The 15,302-nt window shown below is 40.5% G+C and overlaps 2 protein-coding genes across 2 annotated transcripts; one reads left to right on the forward strand and one right to left on the reverse strand.

Annotated features, from left to right (window-relative positions):
• Nucleotides 1–3,909: 3,909 nt before the first annotated feature.
• Nucleotides 3,910–7,652, reverse strand: LOC311045635 (gamma-crystallin N-A-like; the record flags this gene model as incomplete). Its single annotated transcript, XM_084057589.1, has 4 exons — nt 3,910–4,045; nt 4,873–5,018; nt 6,433–6,681; nt 7,632–7,652. The coding sequence occupies 4 exons, from the start codon at nt 7,650–7,652 to the stop codon at nt 3,910–3,912; spliced, it is 552 nt and encodes a 183-aa protein (XP_083913715.1).
• Nucleotides 7,653–12,086: 4,434 nt separating this feature from the next.
• On the forward strand, nt 12,087–15,260 carry ly97.3 (lymphocyte antigen 97, tandem duplicate 3). Its single transcript, XM_084058304.1, has 3 exons — nt 12,087–12,159; nt 13,819–13,941; nt 14,938–15,260. The coding sequence occupies exons 1-3, from the start codon at nt 12,111–12,113 to the stop codon at nt 15,045–15,047; spliced, it is 282 nt and encodes a 93-aa protein (XP_083914430.1). The 5' UTR covers nt 12,087–12,110; the 3' UTR covers nt 15,048–15,260.
• Nucleotides 15,261–15,302: the final 42 nt, after the last annotated feature.

Raw genomic sequence — 15,302 nt, forward strand, 5'->3', positions numbered from 1 at the left:
TGAGGGAGGTTTTTAAACGGCAACATTGCGGTTACACTCGTTTGACCACGTATTGTTGGCTCTTTTTCTGTTCATGTTTTGATCGGCGTAGAGCAGTTGTTTCAACCTTTTTTTTATATCAAGGTCCATTATTTATTCGGCATTTATTTTGAGCCACGGACGGACCACCATTTGATGAGATGTAGACTCTCATACGACCCAAAACTTAATATTCTGTTGTCATTGGATAAGATTTTGTCCACAATTCCATGCTGTGTTGATGTGATGCCATAGGCGAGATAACAGGCAAACGTTGATCAAAATAACAATTATTCTACATTAATTGGGTAGACTTCGTGTAAATGAAGTGAGGCAGATGTCTAACAATAATTTAATAATTTAACAATAATTTAACTCTTGAGAGAGTGTTTTTTCACTCAAGAGTTAAAAGATCTATAAGGGTCCATTTGGTTACCAACTCCATAATTTAACTTGGGACCACCTGGAACCCCATCAATGACCACTGTGGTCCCGGGACCACTGGTTGAGAACCATGGCATTTGAGAATGGGTATTTACCTTAATTATACTGTTGAAATAAAATGTTCTCCAGTGAATGATTCCCACGGGGTCTATTTAAACAACAACAGCCCACTTTAAATTATGGGTGGTTTTCCAATATAAAGAGCACAAACAGAGCTTGGTAATAATCCCAGACTGTTTAGTGAACCTCCAGGGTGCTCTGCAGTGATACCATTTAAAAGGGAGACAGTATCATTTAGAATTTGGTTTAAAAGCAAATCAATACTATACTACTGTAAATAAATGAGACCCTATTCGTATGGATGCAGAAGGCCTGGAGAAAATGATTACATCTCCAGGCTATCTGAGGTTTTGAAATAGTGTGAAGCTGCAGTGATGTGTTTACTTATTTCCCCCCAATGTGTTTATTTTTCCTTGAAATGATCTTTAATGCATAAGTGGAGGTGCTAAAAATAGCTGTGACCTAATTTGAAGTTGTAGGACACATTTAAAAAGCATTTCAACTGTATTTGTTCAGAATCAGATGACTCACTTCATCTCCAGACAATACTTACAACTTTATACAGTATACACAATGTGTGTGTGTGTGTGTGTGTGTGTGTGTGTGTGTGTGTGTGTGTGTGTGTGTGTGTGTGTGTGTGTGTGTGTGTGTGTGTGTGTGTGTGTGTGTGTATATATAAAGATAACAAATAACGCTGTTGACTACCATTTATAAAATGTTATCTAGTCAGCACAAATACAATATTGACTATCTGTGCGCAAATGTTATTTAATTGCAATGAAGTAAAACTATTTTGCATAATTGACAGGCTATATTTCCTTACTTCTGTGTGTAATGAAAACTATACCCAATAATTGAGCTATCACAGAAACCCAACAATGGCGTGGCAATGTCAAAATGTTCAGACTTAATAACAGCATTGCTCTCTCTCTCTCCCCCCTTGCGTCTGTGACATCCAGACTAATGACAGCCTGGTGACACCACCAGGCCAATACATGAAGCAAATGGCCCAGGAATGAGGTTAGGTTAGGTAATCACTATTAAACTAGTACCGTGCAGCGTAACACAAGACAAAGCATTTCCTCATTAGACTATTCCATATTGACCTTGTAACTCAATAGAGGCCATGAAGGAAACAGTGTAAAGACAGATGTGCCCTTGTCATGCCAGTTGGAAGAGAAAGCACGTGAGTGCTGGTCAAAGGTTCACGATTCGCAACCACAAGACGTGGACTCTCCAGACAACGTATATACAAGCCCATAGGGATAGCAATGTAATGGTTGATAAAAAAAAGATAGATTACTGGATCGGCTCAAAACATGAACTCAATTTTGGACATCAAAAGGCCCCTGATCCAGAAAGAAAATCTTAGAGAGGTTCTAACCACATGAACCCTCATGTCCTTATTCTGGGGTGAACATTCACCAAAAGTAGTAGATCTACAAGCTTGCGTTGTGAGCTTGTATAAGCTATTAGAGAGGGAAAAAAGGGGACCATGTATTGAGCCCTGGGGGACCCCGGTCAACCATAGGGTTTAAATCACTGTTTCGGGAACGGAATGTTTGGGTCAAATTTTTATGGGTAAATATCTCCTTTTTTGTGTCTTCCATTGAAAAAAATAAAAAATAAAACAAATAAGCAAAGCATTAATTTTTTTTTATTTTTCAATTAATATTTTTCAATGTTATATTATCATTAAAATATTGTGTAAAATCATGTTTTGCCAATTAGTCGGGGTACCACTCGCACTATCCACAGGTTTAGTGGGCTGGGTTTACCCTCCCTTTATGTATGCAGACGACAGCAATAAAGCATCTTAAATGGGAGATATGGCTGCCTAATGGACAATTCAGCCTCACTACAGTGTTTTTAAGGTTGTAATCTACTGCCTAACATATCTCCTGTTAGCATATTTTGTATGTACATGCGTTATAGATGTTAAAAGTCCACTTGGTGGTGACCATACTGAACCAGAGACAGATTAAGGCTTTTGGGGGCCCCATGGCCAATTCTCTTACGGGGCCCCCCCAATGCTACCCAGAACGGGCAGTCGGGGTACAGCTATATAGGAGGGGCCATGGGAAAAGGGGCCATGGGAAAAGGATGATCGGGGGCCCTGTTACGGCCATTTAGGAGGGGCCTTGTACTGTGTGGGCCCACGTATTTGGGCGTTAACATATATAATACATTTTAATAAATTGTCGTTGGGCCCAGGGCCCCTGGTAGTCAAGGGCCCCTGGGCTGATCCATAATCCGTCCATGTATTGAGTAGCCCGCATGTAAACATGGCCATCTGGACCTAATGCTAAAATACTGAAATGACACTAGGTGGTAGCAACGCTCCCCGGGGCGCTGGCAGCTCGCCTTTGATACCACTGTATGTGTAACCCATGAGAAAATAGCAGGCCACAGTTAAAGGTTGTGTTGAGGTAATGATAGGATGCAATGGGCAGAGCCTATGGCTCATTCTACCACAGTGAATGCAGTAGCAGTGAGGTATGTTATGATTTAAACCACTTAAACCCCAGCATCGGTATTGTGGAGAAAGCTTTCGCTGAAAATAGCAGATCGACAAGCTCCCAACGCGCCGCTGCATTGTGAGCTTGTCGATCAGCTATTTTCAGCTAAAGCTTTCCCCACAATAGCAGAAAACAGAAAATCACTAGTATTGAGTCCAAAATGGAAATAAGATTGGAAGATATAGCGCATTGGTTCTCAAAGTGGGGTCCGGGGACCGCCAGGGGTACTTGAGGGGGTTCCAGGGGGTCCCCAGCTAAATGATGGATAGGAACCAAATGGACCCTTATGGGTCTGTAACTCTGAGAGTGTACAAATGGAACCAAATGGACCCTAACGGGTCCATTTGGTTCCATTTGTACACTCTCAGAGTTAAATTAACATTGGTTTTACAATGTGAATTGGGTTCCCAGAGATAGAAATGCCATTAAATGGGGGTCCGTAGCCTGATGCATGTCAAACTGGGGATACTTGAAATTAAAATGGTTGAGAATCACTGCTAGAGAGCCGTAAAAACCTTCTCTTATGGGGGTCCATGGCTTATCTTTTCAAATGGGGGTCCGCGGGGTAATAAGTGTCAATTAGGGGGTCCTTGACATGAAAAAGTTTGAGAACCACTGATATAGCGTGTAGTACTGCACTGGTTTATTTCAACCTACAGGAGTTTTAGAACAAAAATGAAACAAACAAGCAGTGTAACATATTTTCTTTCATTTTATGTTTTATTATTATTTTACAGGTTCATGGAGTCAGTGTAAGTGCGGAGAGTGGCAAAGCATCATGCCTTCCTTTCGATGCCATGCCTGCCTGGTATGTACAATGCACAGCATATCCCTCATCATGTGGTTTATACCAGTGTGGTCCAGTGGTTTAGAAGTAGTTGGTCACCCTGCGGATGGACTGGATGCTGGGGTTCTCGGCCTGCCACTCCATATGGGTGCAATAGTTTCCTCTCTCCACGACGTACATGCGGCCGCGGAAGTTGGGCTCTTCATACAGCACCCAGCTGACGGGCAGAGAAGGTGAGAGAACAGGAACAAAAAATGACAAACGTTCGTGAAAGAAGGAAGTGGTTGATGGGCTGTTGTTCTTCATTTGGTCTTTAACCACTTAACCACTGAGCAACCTAAGCACATAACCACATGATCTACTATGTAGATCTGCTATTTTCAAACAATTACGGTGGTTAAGACGGATGGTAGGGAAATGCAGAAAATGACATCATATCAGGTACAGGAAGAAGGCACATTATGATCTAACAATAGGAACATTAACCACTTGAACCCTATTCTGGGGGGAACATTTGCCAAAAATAGCGGATCTACAAGCTCGACACGTTGTGGGTACAGTAGATCTGCTGTAGGTGAAGATAATTGGAGAGGAAAAAACAGCACACCAAGAGCAGAGCCAACTCAGGTCAGGTTTATTAAGTGTAGAGGGTTAAGTGGTTAATATTTATCATTAACTAGTACTAAAGTATGCAAGTCTGAGTAATGTGTACCGTATGCTGGGGATTACCACTGTATCTAATGTAATGTACTGTAAACAGCCGCAGACCGCATGAGGGCGCATAGTTAGGAACAGACATGTGCGGTCTCTTGTATAATTGAGCCAGATAAGCTGTAATTTACAGCAGAGTACTATAATCTCTATATGTCTCTCAACATTCTTGTACCCAATGCCAAATTCCACCTGTCTTCATTTAACTGTGTGAGTGTACAAATGTAACCAAATCAAAAAGTGTACACTTGCTAATAGATAAATTGTAGTCTGCCGAAGTGACGCAACAGTGATTTATACCGTGTGTGCTTGGCTAACAGTGAGAATACATACGCTCCGTCTCCGTAGACTCTGAGGGAGTTGATGCAGTTCTTGGTGAGGCCTCTGCCCTGAAGGAATGGACAGTCATCACACAGCTCCACACACTGTCCTGCGAAGTTAGGTCCATCGAAGATCTCCATCCTGTAGTGCTCGCCATGCTGGACACACGCACACGCGCACACACACCCACTTGAGTGACAGATACAGTAGCAGTCATGTTAAGGATAATTCCTTTTAACAGGTCGTTCATGAAAGTCCTTGCGGTCTTGTTTCCAATGAGAACCTGTGAGCAATTAGGGGTTAAGAGTCTTGCTCAGGGACAAATTTAATTTCATCGACACATATGCTGGACTGGCCTGGAATCGAACCTGGGGCAACCAGGGCCTCTGGCTCCCTAGGCGGGCTCACTAACCACTCAGCTATGGGAGAAACATCTTCTCTTCAAGTTTATTGAAAAGAACTTTACAGGTGTTGAAGAGTACGTGAAATTATTTTCTGTACAAGCTTCAACAATTTGCAGTTACAAAGTCAGATAACAGGACATCAATATAAATTCTGATGTCCTGTTGATGTCCTGATATATTGATGTCCTGATATACATAAGGTATGTGCTCAAGTTTGAGAAATCACTTAGCAACAGACTGTGATACTGTGATAGTGGCACTACCGGTATAGCCACTATACCTTCAGAGAAATACACAAGTGGTCCGACTTTTGTATTTAAGATTGATTTAAGACGTCATAACTCCAAGTCCAAGGACCAAGTCCTTTGCCTCGTGCCAGTGCGGATGAAAACGTGCTCTTTGAATACATCGAATATTCAAGGTTGATTGTATAAGCCATCATGTATAGTTTATTGTTCCTCTTGCATTGTCTGCTTAGTGCTTTCCCATACAGCATGTTCGGTATTGTCTCTGTACCCTCTGTCTCAACATGTACTGTATGAACCCCTGTGAGTTGTAATCATGGCTTTGAAAAAACTATAATCAAGACAAGACCTGTAAGTCATATAGTAAACTGCTCTGTGTTAATTTATCCATTTGTAACTGAGAGTTAGCAGCCCCCATTGACACGCCTACATCTCTGCTAAATAGCTTCTTTCCCCCGGACAATCAGGCTTATGAACCACACCCACAGACCCACTGCCCCCCCACCCCAGAACAAAATAATTTTACTCTTATGTGACCTGTACACCATTGGTTCTCAAAGTGGGGTCCGGGGACCCCCAGGGGTCCTTGGGGGGGGGGAATTTGTTAATAAAGCTTCACAATCATTTGAACCCCTTTATCCATATTTTATACTTTGGCTATTCAAAAATAGCAGATCAACAAGCTCATGTACGAGCTTGTAGATCTGCTATTTTTTGAAAAATCTTGAAAATGTGTGCAAATCTTTCTTTTTTTTTAAAGGCGAACATTTTTAACACAAATCTTTGCTTCTGGGGGTCCCTGGCACAACATATTTTCAGGAGGGGGTCAATTTGGGGGTCCTTGGCACGAAAAAGTTTGAGAACCACTGCTGTAAAACAATAAAGAAACCTTGAACCTTGAACCTTGGAACAAATCCACTTACCATCCTGATGGGCCTGCAGGAGCCCATGTGGTCGTTCTGGCCGTTCCAGCGCTGGAACTCGGGGTACTCGCCGTGCTCCAGCATGTACTGCTGGCCCTTGAAGTCGGGGTGGTCGAAGCACACGAAGGCCCCGCTCTCCACGCGGATGGAGTTGACCCTGTTCATGAAGCCACGGTCCTGGAAGTTGTCACAGTCGCCGCGGATCTCCAGCTTCCTACCGGTGAAGCATTTCCCCTCGTAGAACACGATCTGTTTTTTGTTTTTTTTACACACAACAAGGCCGAATATTTTGATTTCTCACACATTTCTGACATTTTCACAGATACAAAGATAACTTTGTAATTCCATTTTATTTGGCTCCACTCACTGCATATTTGTCAATTCTGCCTTAGTGGTTTATGTCATTACAGTGTATTGTTTGTTTAAAAGTGAATATTTGATTTAAAAAAATATATTATACTGTTTTTTATAATACTGTAATACTATGAATAGCTGTAAGATGCAGTGATGGAAGAATTAGGCTACTCAGAACTTTGGCTTGAGTAAAGGTAGCAAAAATAAAAAAAACAAAAATTGACTTCTTACAGAAGTCAAATTAGAAAAGTATCAGCGTCAAAATATTTTTAAAGTAGCAAATGTAAAAATGGCCATTATGCTGAATGTCCATTTAAGAGTCATACACATATATCATGTTATTAGACAATAATTATTGATCCTTAATGTGTTAATCACTTTAATGTTGCAGCTGGTAAGGTGGAGTTCATTTTAATGACTTGATATATACGGCTGGAAATATATCATAATGTATTAACTGTCTTATAATTTGTATGCATAATCTAAATCTGCAAAGTAGCTTGTTACTAAAGCTGTCAAATTAATGTAGTGGAGTAAAAGTCACAACATTTCTCCCTGAAATTTAGTAGAAGTATAAGGTCACATGGAAACAAAATACTCAAGTAAAATACAAGTAGGCCTACCTCTTAATTGTACTTAAATACAGCACAGTGTAAATGCACTTAGTTACATTGCACCACTAGTAAGATGAAACGTACAGTAGGTCACCTACTAGAACAGCGTTCTCACTGTATGATGTCATTGACTTAACTTTCATTGTTCCATGTGTACATGTGTGTGTTGAGGTTTGGGAAGGGTGGCTACCATGATGGCTGCACAAGTCCATTGTTTGTAGTAGTACTCACCTTTCCTGAGTACTGTGACATTTTTCCAAGCGGATGGTGTCCAAACTATAGCCTCACAGTATAAGAGTGGAAAAATTTGGACAGCCTGATATATATGGCCAATAGAGAGTGTGTTGCTATCGCGAGGCCAATACTACAAAGGCACAACAATAGGGGGTTTAGTTGTTTTGCCACATGGACAGTTTCCCTTACATCTGGCTCTGCTGATAGTGGACTTTGGCTCGGGAGGTGGACACAATAGAGTGGGACATTTTCTGCTTTGATTGGGGTTTGAGACTGGTGTTGTATTGAACACAGATTGCAGACTAATGGTGCTTTTCCACTGCATGGTACCAGCTCAACTGGGCTCTAGTCTACTCTGCTTTTCCATCGGGAAAATGTAGTACTTGTTTGTTTTGTTTTTTTTATGAGCTGCGGTGATACCAAAAGGTGAAAACACTGCTTACTACTGATTAGTCAAAAAGAATTGTCCCTACTAGTGTCATTGCATCATTACGGACTCCCCTATAACGGCATGGAAGCTCCTGAATACTGTTAACAAACCTTTAAACTATTTGCTGAATAAATCAATATTGAGCAACTGGCATGGCTTATTTCTGGCCTAAAATGTGACCAGAAATTGGTTTTGTTGGCCTGTATTGGTAAAGAGAGTGTTTCCAAACAAGTCACCATTGTTCTTTAATTAGTACTCTACTATGCAGAGGGTTGGACATCGCTATGACTAGTGTTGGGCAAGTTACGCAGGAAGAGTAATAACTTACTAGTGTATTATTCTTTTAAAAAGTAATACTATTATATTACTTACTACCCAACCCCCCGAAAAAGTGATGTACTGTACAATACAATCTGTTTAGCCAGCTCCTTTTAGAACTGAATCCAATTTATTGGAACAATGGGAGTCACCAATCAGCCAAACTGCATGACAGCACACCATTAATATAGGCTTTATAACAAAATAATCAATAATCAAATCAACAGAACAGCAGAACTGCACGCATGCAGCCTCTCAAACCTGCCGTTGCAGATGGTTCAACAAATTAGATGTTGACATGTTCACAGTTGAAAGTGATATGCTGGTCACACAAAGTTTACAGTGGACAGTAATATGTGTATCTTTGACTGACACAAACTAAAAATAATGACAAATACTTCAAAGTGCTGAGAGTATCCCTGTCTTCTCCCTCATGATTCGCTATCCTCCTTAGCTGTGTGTAAACCGGGGAAGGACAGCAAAAGCAGAGACACACAGCCAGGGTCAAATGATTTGAATGACCTGTTAGAGATATTGAACAGTGCTGGGGTTAACAAGGCTTATTAACTAGGAAACATTTTGCTGTAGTTTGGCTTTGGGAGTGTTTTATTGTATTCAAAATGATCTGGCATCTACTGTGATCTAGATCAGATCAGTGGTTCTGAATGTGGGACGATCCAGGGACCTCCAGTGGTACTTGAGGGGGTTCCAGCCAGGGGGTCCCCACTCCCCAGTAAATAAATGACTGATAGTTAATCTTCATCATTATTACATAATAATAATAATAGTAATACATTTTATTTGTAACACACTTTATATTAGACTCAAATCTCAAAGTGCTACATTGCATAAAAGTCAATAACATAAAATAATGAAAACAATGAAATGAATAAAATTCAGATCAGTGGTAAGAGACCCCCTCCCCAACTATACACTGCTAAGAAAAAGGTAAAGTTCAAAAACACACAAGGCATCAATGAGTCCATCTAGACAAATGCCTTGTTTAAAAGAAAGGTTTTTAGTCTCCTTTTAAAAGCGTCAACAGACTGTGGCGCTCTCAGATGGTCAGGGAGGGCATTCCACAGCCGAGGAGCAGCTGAGCAGAAGGCCCGGCCCCCCATGGTGCGGAGCTTTCGTCATGGGGGTTTTCAGTGTGTTTTAATTTCCAGAACGGAGGGAGCCGGTGGAGGTCGGGGGTTCGAGGAGTTCCTTTAGATAGGAGGGGGCATTGCTGTGGGGATGCATGATAGGTAAGAAGGGAGACCTTGTACTCTATCCTGAAGGAGACGGGAAGCCAGCAGTGATGGAAGAAGTAGGCCCACTCAAATTCTTTACTTAAGTAAAAGCATCAATACAATACCCTATTGTAGAAATAGTCTGTTACAAGTACAAGTTCTGTATTCAAAATTTACTTGAGTAAAAATACAAAAGTAATGGCATCAAAATGTACTTAAAGTACCAAAAATAATCATTATGCAGGTCTCATTTCACAAGTTTTAAAATGTATAAAATTAAAAAATCTTTGAAAATAGCCAATCTACAAGCTCACAAGGCGTCGCTTTGCGACACGTTGTGAGCTTGTAGATTGGCTAAAAATTGTAATTTTCAATTAATAATCAAAATATACAAAGTAACGAGTAACTAAAGTTTTCAAATACTTATAGTGGATTAAAAGCACAATATTTACCTTTGAGATTTAGTGGAGTAGAAGTAAAAATGCCCAAAATTGTACTTAAGTACAGTACTTGAGTAAATGCACTTAGTTACTTTCCATCACTGGAAGCCAGTGTAGTGAATGGAGCATGGGTGTGATATGTTCATATTACACACTCTCATCAGGATCCTAACAGCACTGTTCTGAATGTACTGGAGCTTCTGGATGCTCTTGCTAGGGATTCCGATGATTCAAGTAAATACAACTAGAACATGTCTGTACAAGAATGGTTATTTTGATCAGAGCTGCACTGTTATCTCTATACCTGTGGTAGCCTACACAGATAGTGAATAATTAATGTATAATCTCATGTACGTATATAGCTGCTGCTTTGTGGACCTGCCCAAGTGTTACCACCTTTGTGCCCAACCTTATGCACATTATGTCTAACCTCATGTACATACTGTGCCAGCTGGATTATGCTATGTGTATACAGTATGTAATGTAATGTAATGTAGTCTTTTCTACTTTATTTCCTTTTCTCCTCCTGAAAACAACACAAACGATGGAGCTTGCACAAATACAAAATTCACCCACTTCTTTACACCTGTAAACCTGTGTTAAAGTTAAAGTTGGTTTTAAATCAGTTCTGGACCTATTGACACACTTGCAACATCAGCTTTTTTGGTATCATCCCAAAACTGATCTCAGTTTGTCAAATTATTTCCAGTGACCACACACCAAATAGGGATATTTTGATACACATCTGGAAGACTTTTGTTCAAAAGGCAAACATTAAGACATCATTTCTTTTGACAGCATAACGTTTAACTGAGGCAGAAGCATTGTCACACCTCTGTCACAATCTCTCTCCATCTCCTCCAGTCGGTTCTTCTTCAGTCAATTCGTTCCCCATGCTTCGTGAAGGGAGTACGGGGAGTGACTTCCAATATATTGCAGACACTCCATTTGCTCAGCCAAAGAGCACTGAACCAACGGTGGCAGACATCACACGGGTCAGGCACAGTCCACCCAAAGCAAACACACCGCGAGCGTTTACTGATCTATTACGCTATTACTCAAACTGTGGTGGTGCAAGCCAAGCCCCATCCTTTCACATTATTTTATTCTGCCACATGTTAAGTACATGTGATAATATGTACAGTGAAATTATGAATTATATAGTACAGTGGCCTGTTTGTTTAATGATTAATGCAGGAAGCGTGGTGAGGGGAATCTACTGCTACCCTTGAACACAAAGTACTTACTATAATTTGAACAAGATGAGTGCACACACCCACACACCCACACCCACCCACACCCACATACACACCACACACACACACACACACACACACACACACACACACACACACACACACACACACACACACACACACACACACACACACACACACACACACACACACACACACACACACACACACACACACACACACACACACACACACTTCGCAGGGTGTTGATATGACTGAGCAAAGTGGAGAGAGGGTATAAAAATGGGGGAAGTCTGCGGTTACATCACATTTATCGACACAGCACTGGAGAGGTATGTATACTTTAAACTTTACGCTAACTAACTTGATATTACTAGCACTGTTTTATTTTTATCCATGTTTGTTCCATTCTGGCATTCTATTCTATTTACAAAAGAAATGTCAGTTGCATTTTAAAATTAACGTCTTGTGGCATTTACTTTATTCATTTCCCTGAACTGCAACTTGTTTTCACTATATTTGTATCAGATATTCATAGGCTTATAACGGTATCTGCATGTGCATGCCAATGCGCACACCTTTTTTGCTTAAAATGTCAATCTCAAACTCATTGACTCCAACGATGAATTTTAAATCCGGGGTTTTAAATTCAAAGCTGTGCCCTTCAGTAAAAAGAAAAGAAAAGCATAGTGCAGTAGCATGCATAATTTCAACGCACCAGCCAAGTAGTCCGTCATAACACATTGTGATAAAATCTGTGCTTGTTGCTAAATCACTGTTTGTTTGTGTATTTATTTTGATGTCCTCATGGCAGGTTACATCTCTAGAACAGAAACATGAAGTTGTTCCTGCTACCTCTGGCCCTGGCTCTGCTGTTTACAGCTGGTGAGTGAGTCTGTCACTGATTGTCCACTGAACAAACAGTCTCTGTTAACCCCTGAGCTGCTGGGACTGAGAGGCAGACAGACAGACAGACAGACAGACAGACAGACAGACAGCACTGATGTCTGAGGGATGCTGAGACGGCACTGTGTCGAGAATTACATAATCTAATCAGGCTTGAGTGAAACAGTAGGCACAAGACATTATTTAGTGTTTTACTTTTGTAGTAGATCATTTTTGTAGATACTATACTTTTCCGATAAATTTTCCGGGTTTTACTTTTTATTTCTTATTAAATCAATGAGAAAAAAATCTATCAATACTTCATTACATCGATAAGTTAGATTAAATGTTGCGCCACTATGAGTTCTAGATGAGTCATGTACAGCACATGAGTTCAGTCACAGAAAAGTATATCACTGTGGAACAAACTCCCCATTGCAGTTAGAACTTCAGACTCACTCCCAATCTTCCGCCGTAATCTTAAAACTCACCTCTTCAGACTCCACCTTAGCCCGTAGCACTTGACCTAGCCTTGACGGCCTTGCAGGCTTATGCAAAGGTCAAAATGTAATTGTCTCCACCAGGCCAAAAGGCATGTCCGAGACTATGTTTTGTCCGTCATTATGTCAGTCTGTGGACAGCTAATCTCCGGCACCGTTGGCTTGATGGCAGCGAAACTATGCACACACACTCCCTGGATGCCAGAGCGGAACCTCTGCCCCAAACGTTTCACATGGGCCTGTCATAGCGCCACCAGGAGGCCGATCTTCGCAAAACAATGTTTTGACAGTGCTCCTACAGATTTTGTCCAAACATCACGCAAATCGGTACACAGTATCTCTATGGTCATTAAACAAAATGTGTCTTTCAGATTTTTCATATTCCATCCTGATTGGCTAAGAATGGCTTCCAAAGTTTGCAGGAGATTGCCGTTTTGAACAAAATGCCTCAAATCATGAACACAGCCTGCGATTTCAGTGAAGATTTGCACGCACATTCCCACTAGGCAGAAAATGTTGAAATTCAGTTTTACCTATAACTGCACCGCTCTGTGTCCCTCGAGGCAAAGGAAAAACATTTACCCTGCATTCTTTTATAAAACTTTTTTTTTTAATATTACTCCTTCAGATTGTATCCAAATCTCACACAAATCGGTACACATGATCTCTATAGTCATGTGATCAAGTCGGATCTGTTTGATTGTTCATATTCCATCCTGATTGGCTAGGATTGACATCTAAAGTTTGCAGGAGTGGCCCGTTTTGAATGCATGCAAATCATGAACGCAGCGCCCGATTGCGGTGAAACTTTGCACGCACATTCGCACTACGTTGAGGAACAAAGCCACCCAAACATCACGCAAATCGGTACACATTATCTCTATAGTCAAGTGATTAAGACGGATCCATCCGATTTTTCATATTCCATCCTGATTGGCTAATTCTGAACATTGCTGGCCCACAATAACCTACATAACCTGGCGGAGACCTGTGCTCCGAGGAGCACTTTTTCTAGTTTAGAATTTAGACATTATTTAGACAGATTCCAGGTTAATTTGTTGACCTGGCATCCTATAGTTTAAGGGATAAGGGATAAGAAAACATAGAACTTATATTGGTGATGTAAGATCAGATTTAATGCCTGCTTTGTGTTGTTTAGGTGAAGCTCTGGACTGTCACAGGTGTGTCCCCAGAAAGGCTGGAGGAACGTGTGAGCTGTCAGTAGAGACCTGCAAAGCAGGGAAGGATGGCTGTGCTGCTGCCAAGTTCCTCCTGGAACCCTGTGAGTTCCCTAACATGCTGCACACACTACAACCAGTGGTGGGAAAAAGTACCAATACTGCAATATAGAAATACTCTGTTACAAGTAAAAGTCCAGAATTAAAAATGTACTTGAGTAAAAGTACAAAGTATTGGCATCAAAATGTACTTAAAGTACCAAAAGTAATAGTACTAAAATATTTGAAAATAGCAGATCTACAAGCTCACAACACGTCGCGATGCGACGCGTTGTGAGCTTGTAGATAGGCTATTTTCAAATAGCCTATGTATAAAATAGGGATAAAGTGGTTAATGTATGTTTATTATATCATAATTTATCTCTGAAAAGTAACTGCGTAGTAACTAAATGTTTAAAATATGTAAAAGTACAATATTTGCCTCTGAGATGTAGTAGAGTAGAAGTAAAAGTATTGGAAATTGGAAATACTCAAGTAAACTACAAATATCTCAACATTTTACTTAAGTACAGTACTTAAGTAAATTAACTTAAATGTTACTTTCCACCACTGACTACAACGGGTCCATTTGGTCCCTTTACACTCTCTTTCAACTATGTTAAATCTCTTGAGTTCATGTGTAATTTAGTCTTTTGGAGAGTTTATGTTTTGATGACACCTCTGGTAGCTTTGTGGTCATTACAGCATCTGTTTATAGCTTGGTGTTTCTGCTGGCTTCACAAGTTAAACATTAAAAAAAAAGAAAATAAGTGTTATTAGTTATTTTAGCAGGGTGTGAAGGGGGCAAACACTAGCAAGCACTCACAACAAAAAATAGTATCTGGAAAAGTGGTCAAACAACACATTTATGTAGAATTTATGTAGACATATTGTGAAAAATACATCAGTGAAACAATTGTCATTAAAAAACTTTACACTGTATGAACACTGATGATTTTACTGTGTACATGTACATCATGGCAGTGTTAACTTTGTTCTAATCTAGAGCAGAATCGGTTTTGAGAGATTAGGTAACCCATGTCCTTTTCTAATGTTTGCAGTCGGCCAGTACCAGAAGTGCATGGCCATGTCAGACTGTGAGATGCTGAAGCAGAACTCCTTCATCAACATGAAGTGTTGTGCCGGTGACATGTGCAACACCTTCGAATAATCCAGCCATTCTCAAGCTGTGGGCCGGGGTCCACTGATGGGCCGTTAGGATATTGCGATCGGGCCCCCAAAACACAAATAATGTACTGATTTGATAACATTAATATTACAAGAATGTGTGTAAAAGAAGATGTCATGTTTTATTTGTTCATTAAAACTGTGTTTTACTGTGTGAAAAATGTGTTATTCATTGTGATAGCGATAAATACGAACTTAAAGTACTTGGTTCCACTGATCCAAGCCGGTAAAACAATCG

Source organism: Gymnoscopelus microlampas (assembly GCF_963454915.1).
Source record: "Gymnoscopelus microlampas genome assembly, chromosome: 5".
NCBI classification, from domain to species: Eukaryota; Metazoa; Chordata; class Actinopteri; order Myctophiformes; family Myctophidae; genus Gymnoscopelus; species Gymnoscopelus microlampas.

Coding starts and splice junctions, on each gene's coding strand:
- ly97.3 (XM_084058304.1), top strand. CDS start 12,111: ATGAAGTTGTTCCTGCTACCTCTGGCCCTGGCTCTGCTGTTTACAGCT. Junction 12,160..13,818: donor GGCTCTGCTGTTTACAGCTG/GTGAGTGAGTCT, acceptor TGTGTTGTTTAG/GTGAAGCTCTGGACTGTCAC. Junction 13,942..14,937: donor CAAGTTCCTCCTGGAACCCT/GTGAGTTCCCTA, acceptor TAATGTTTGCAG/TCGGCCAGTACCAGAAGTGC.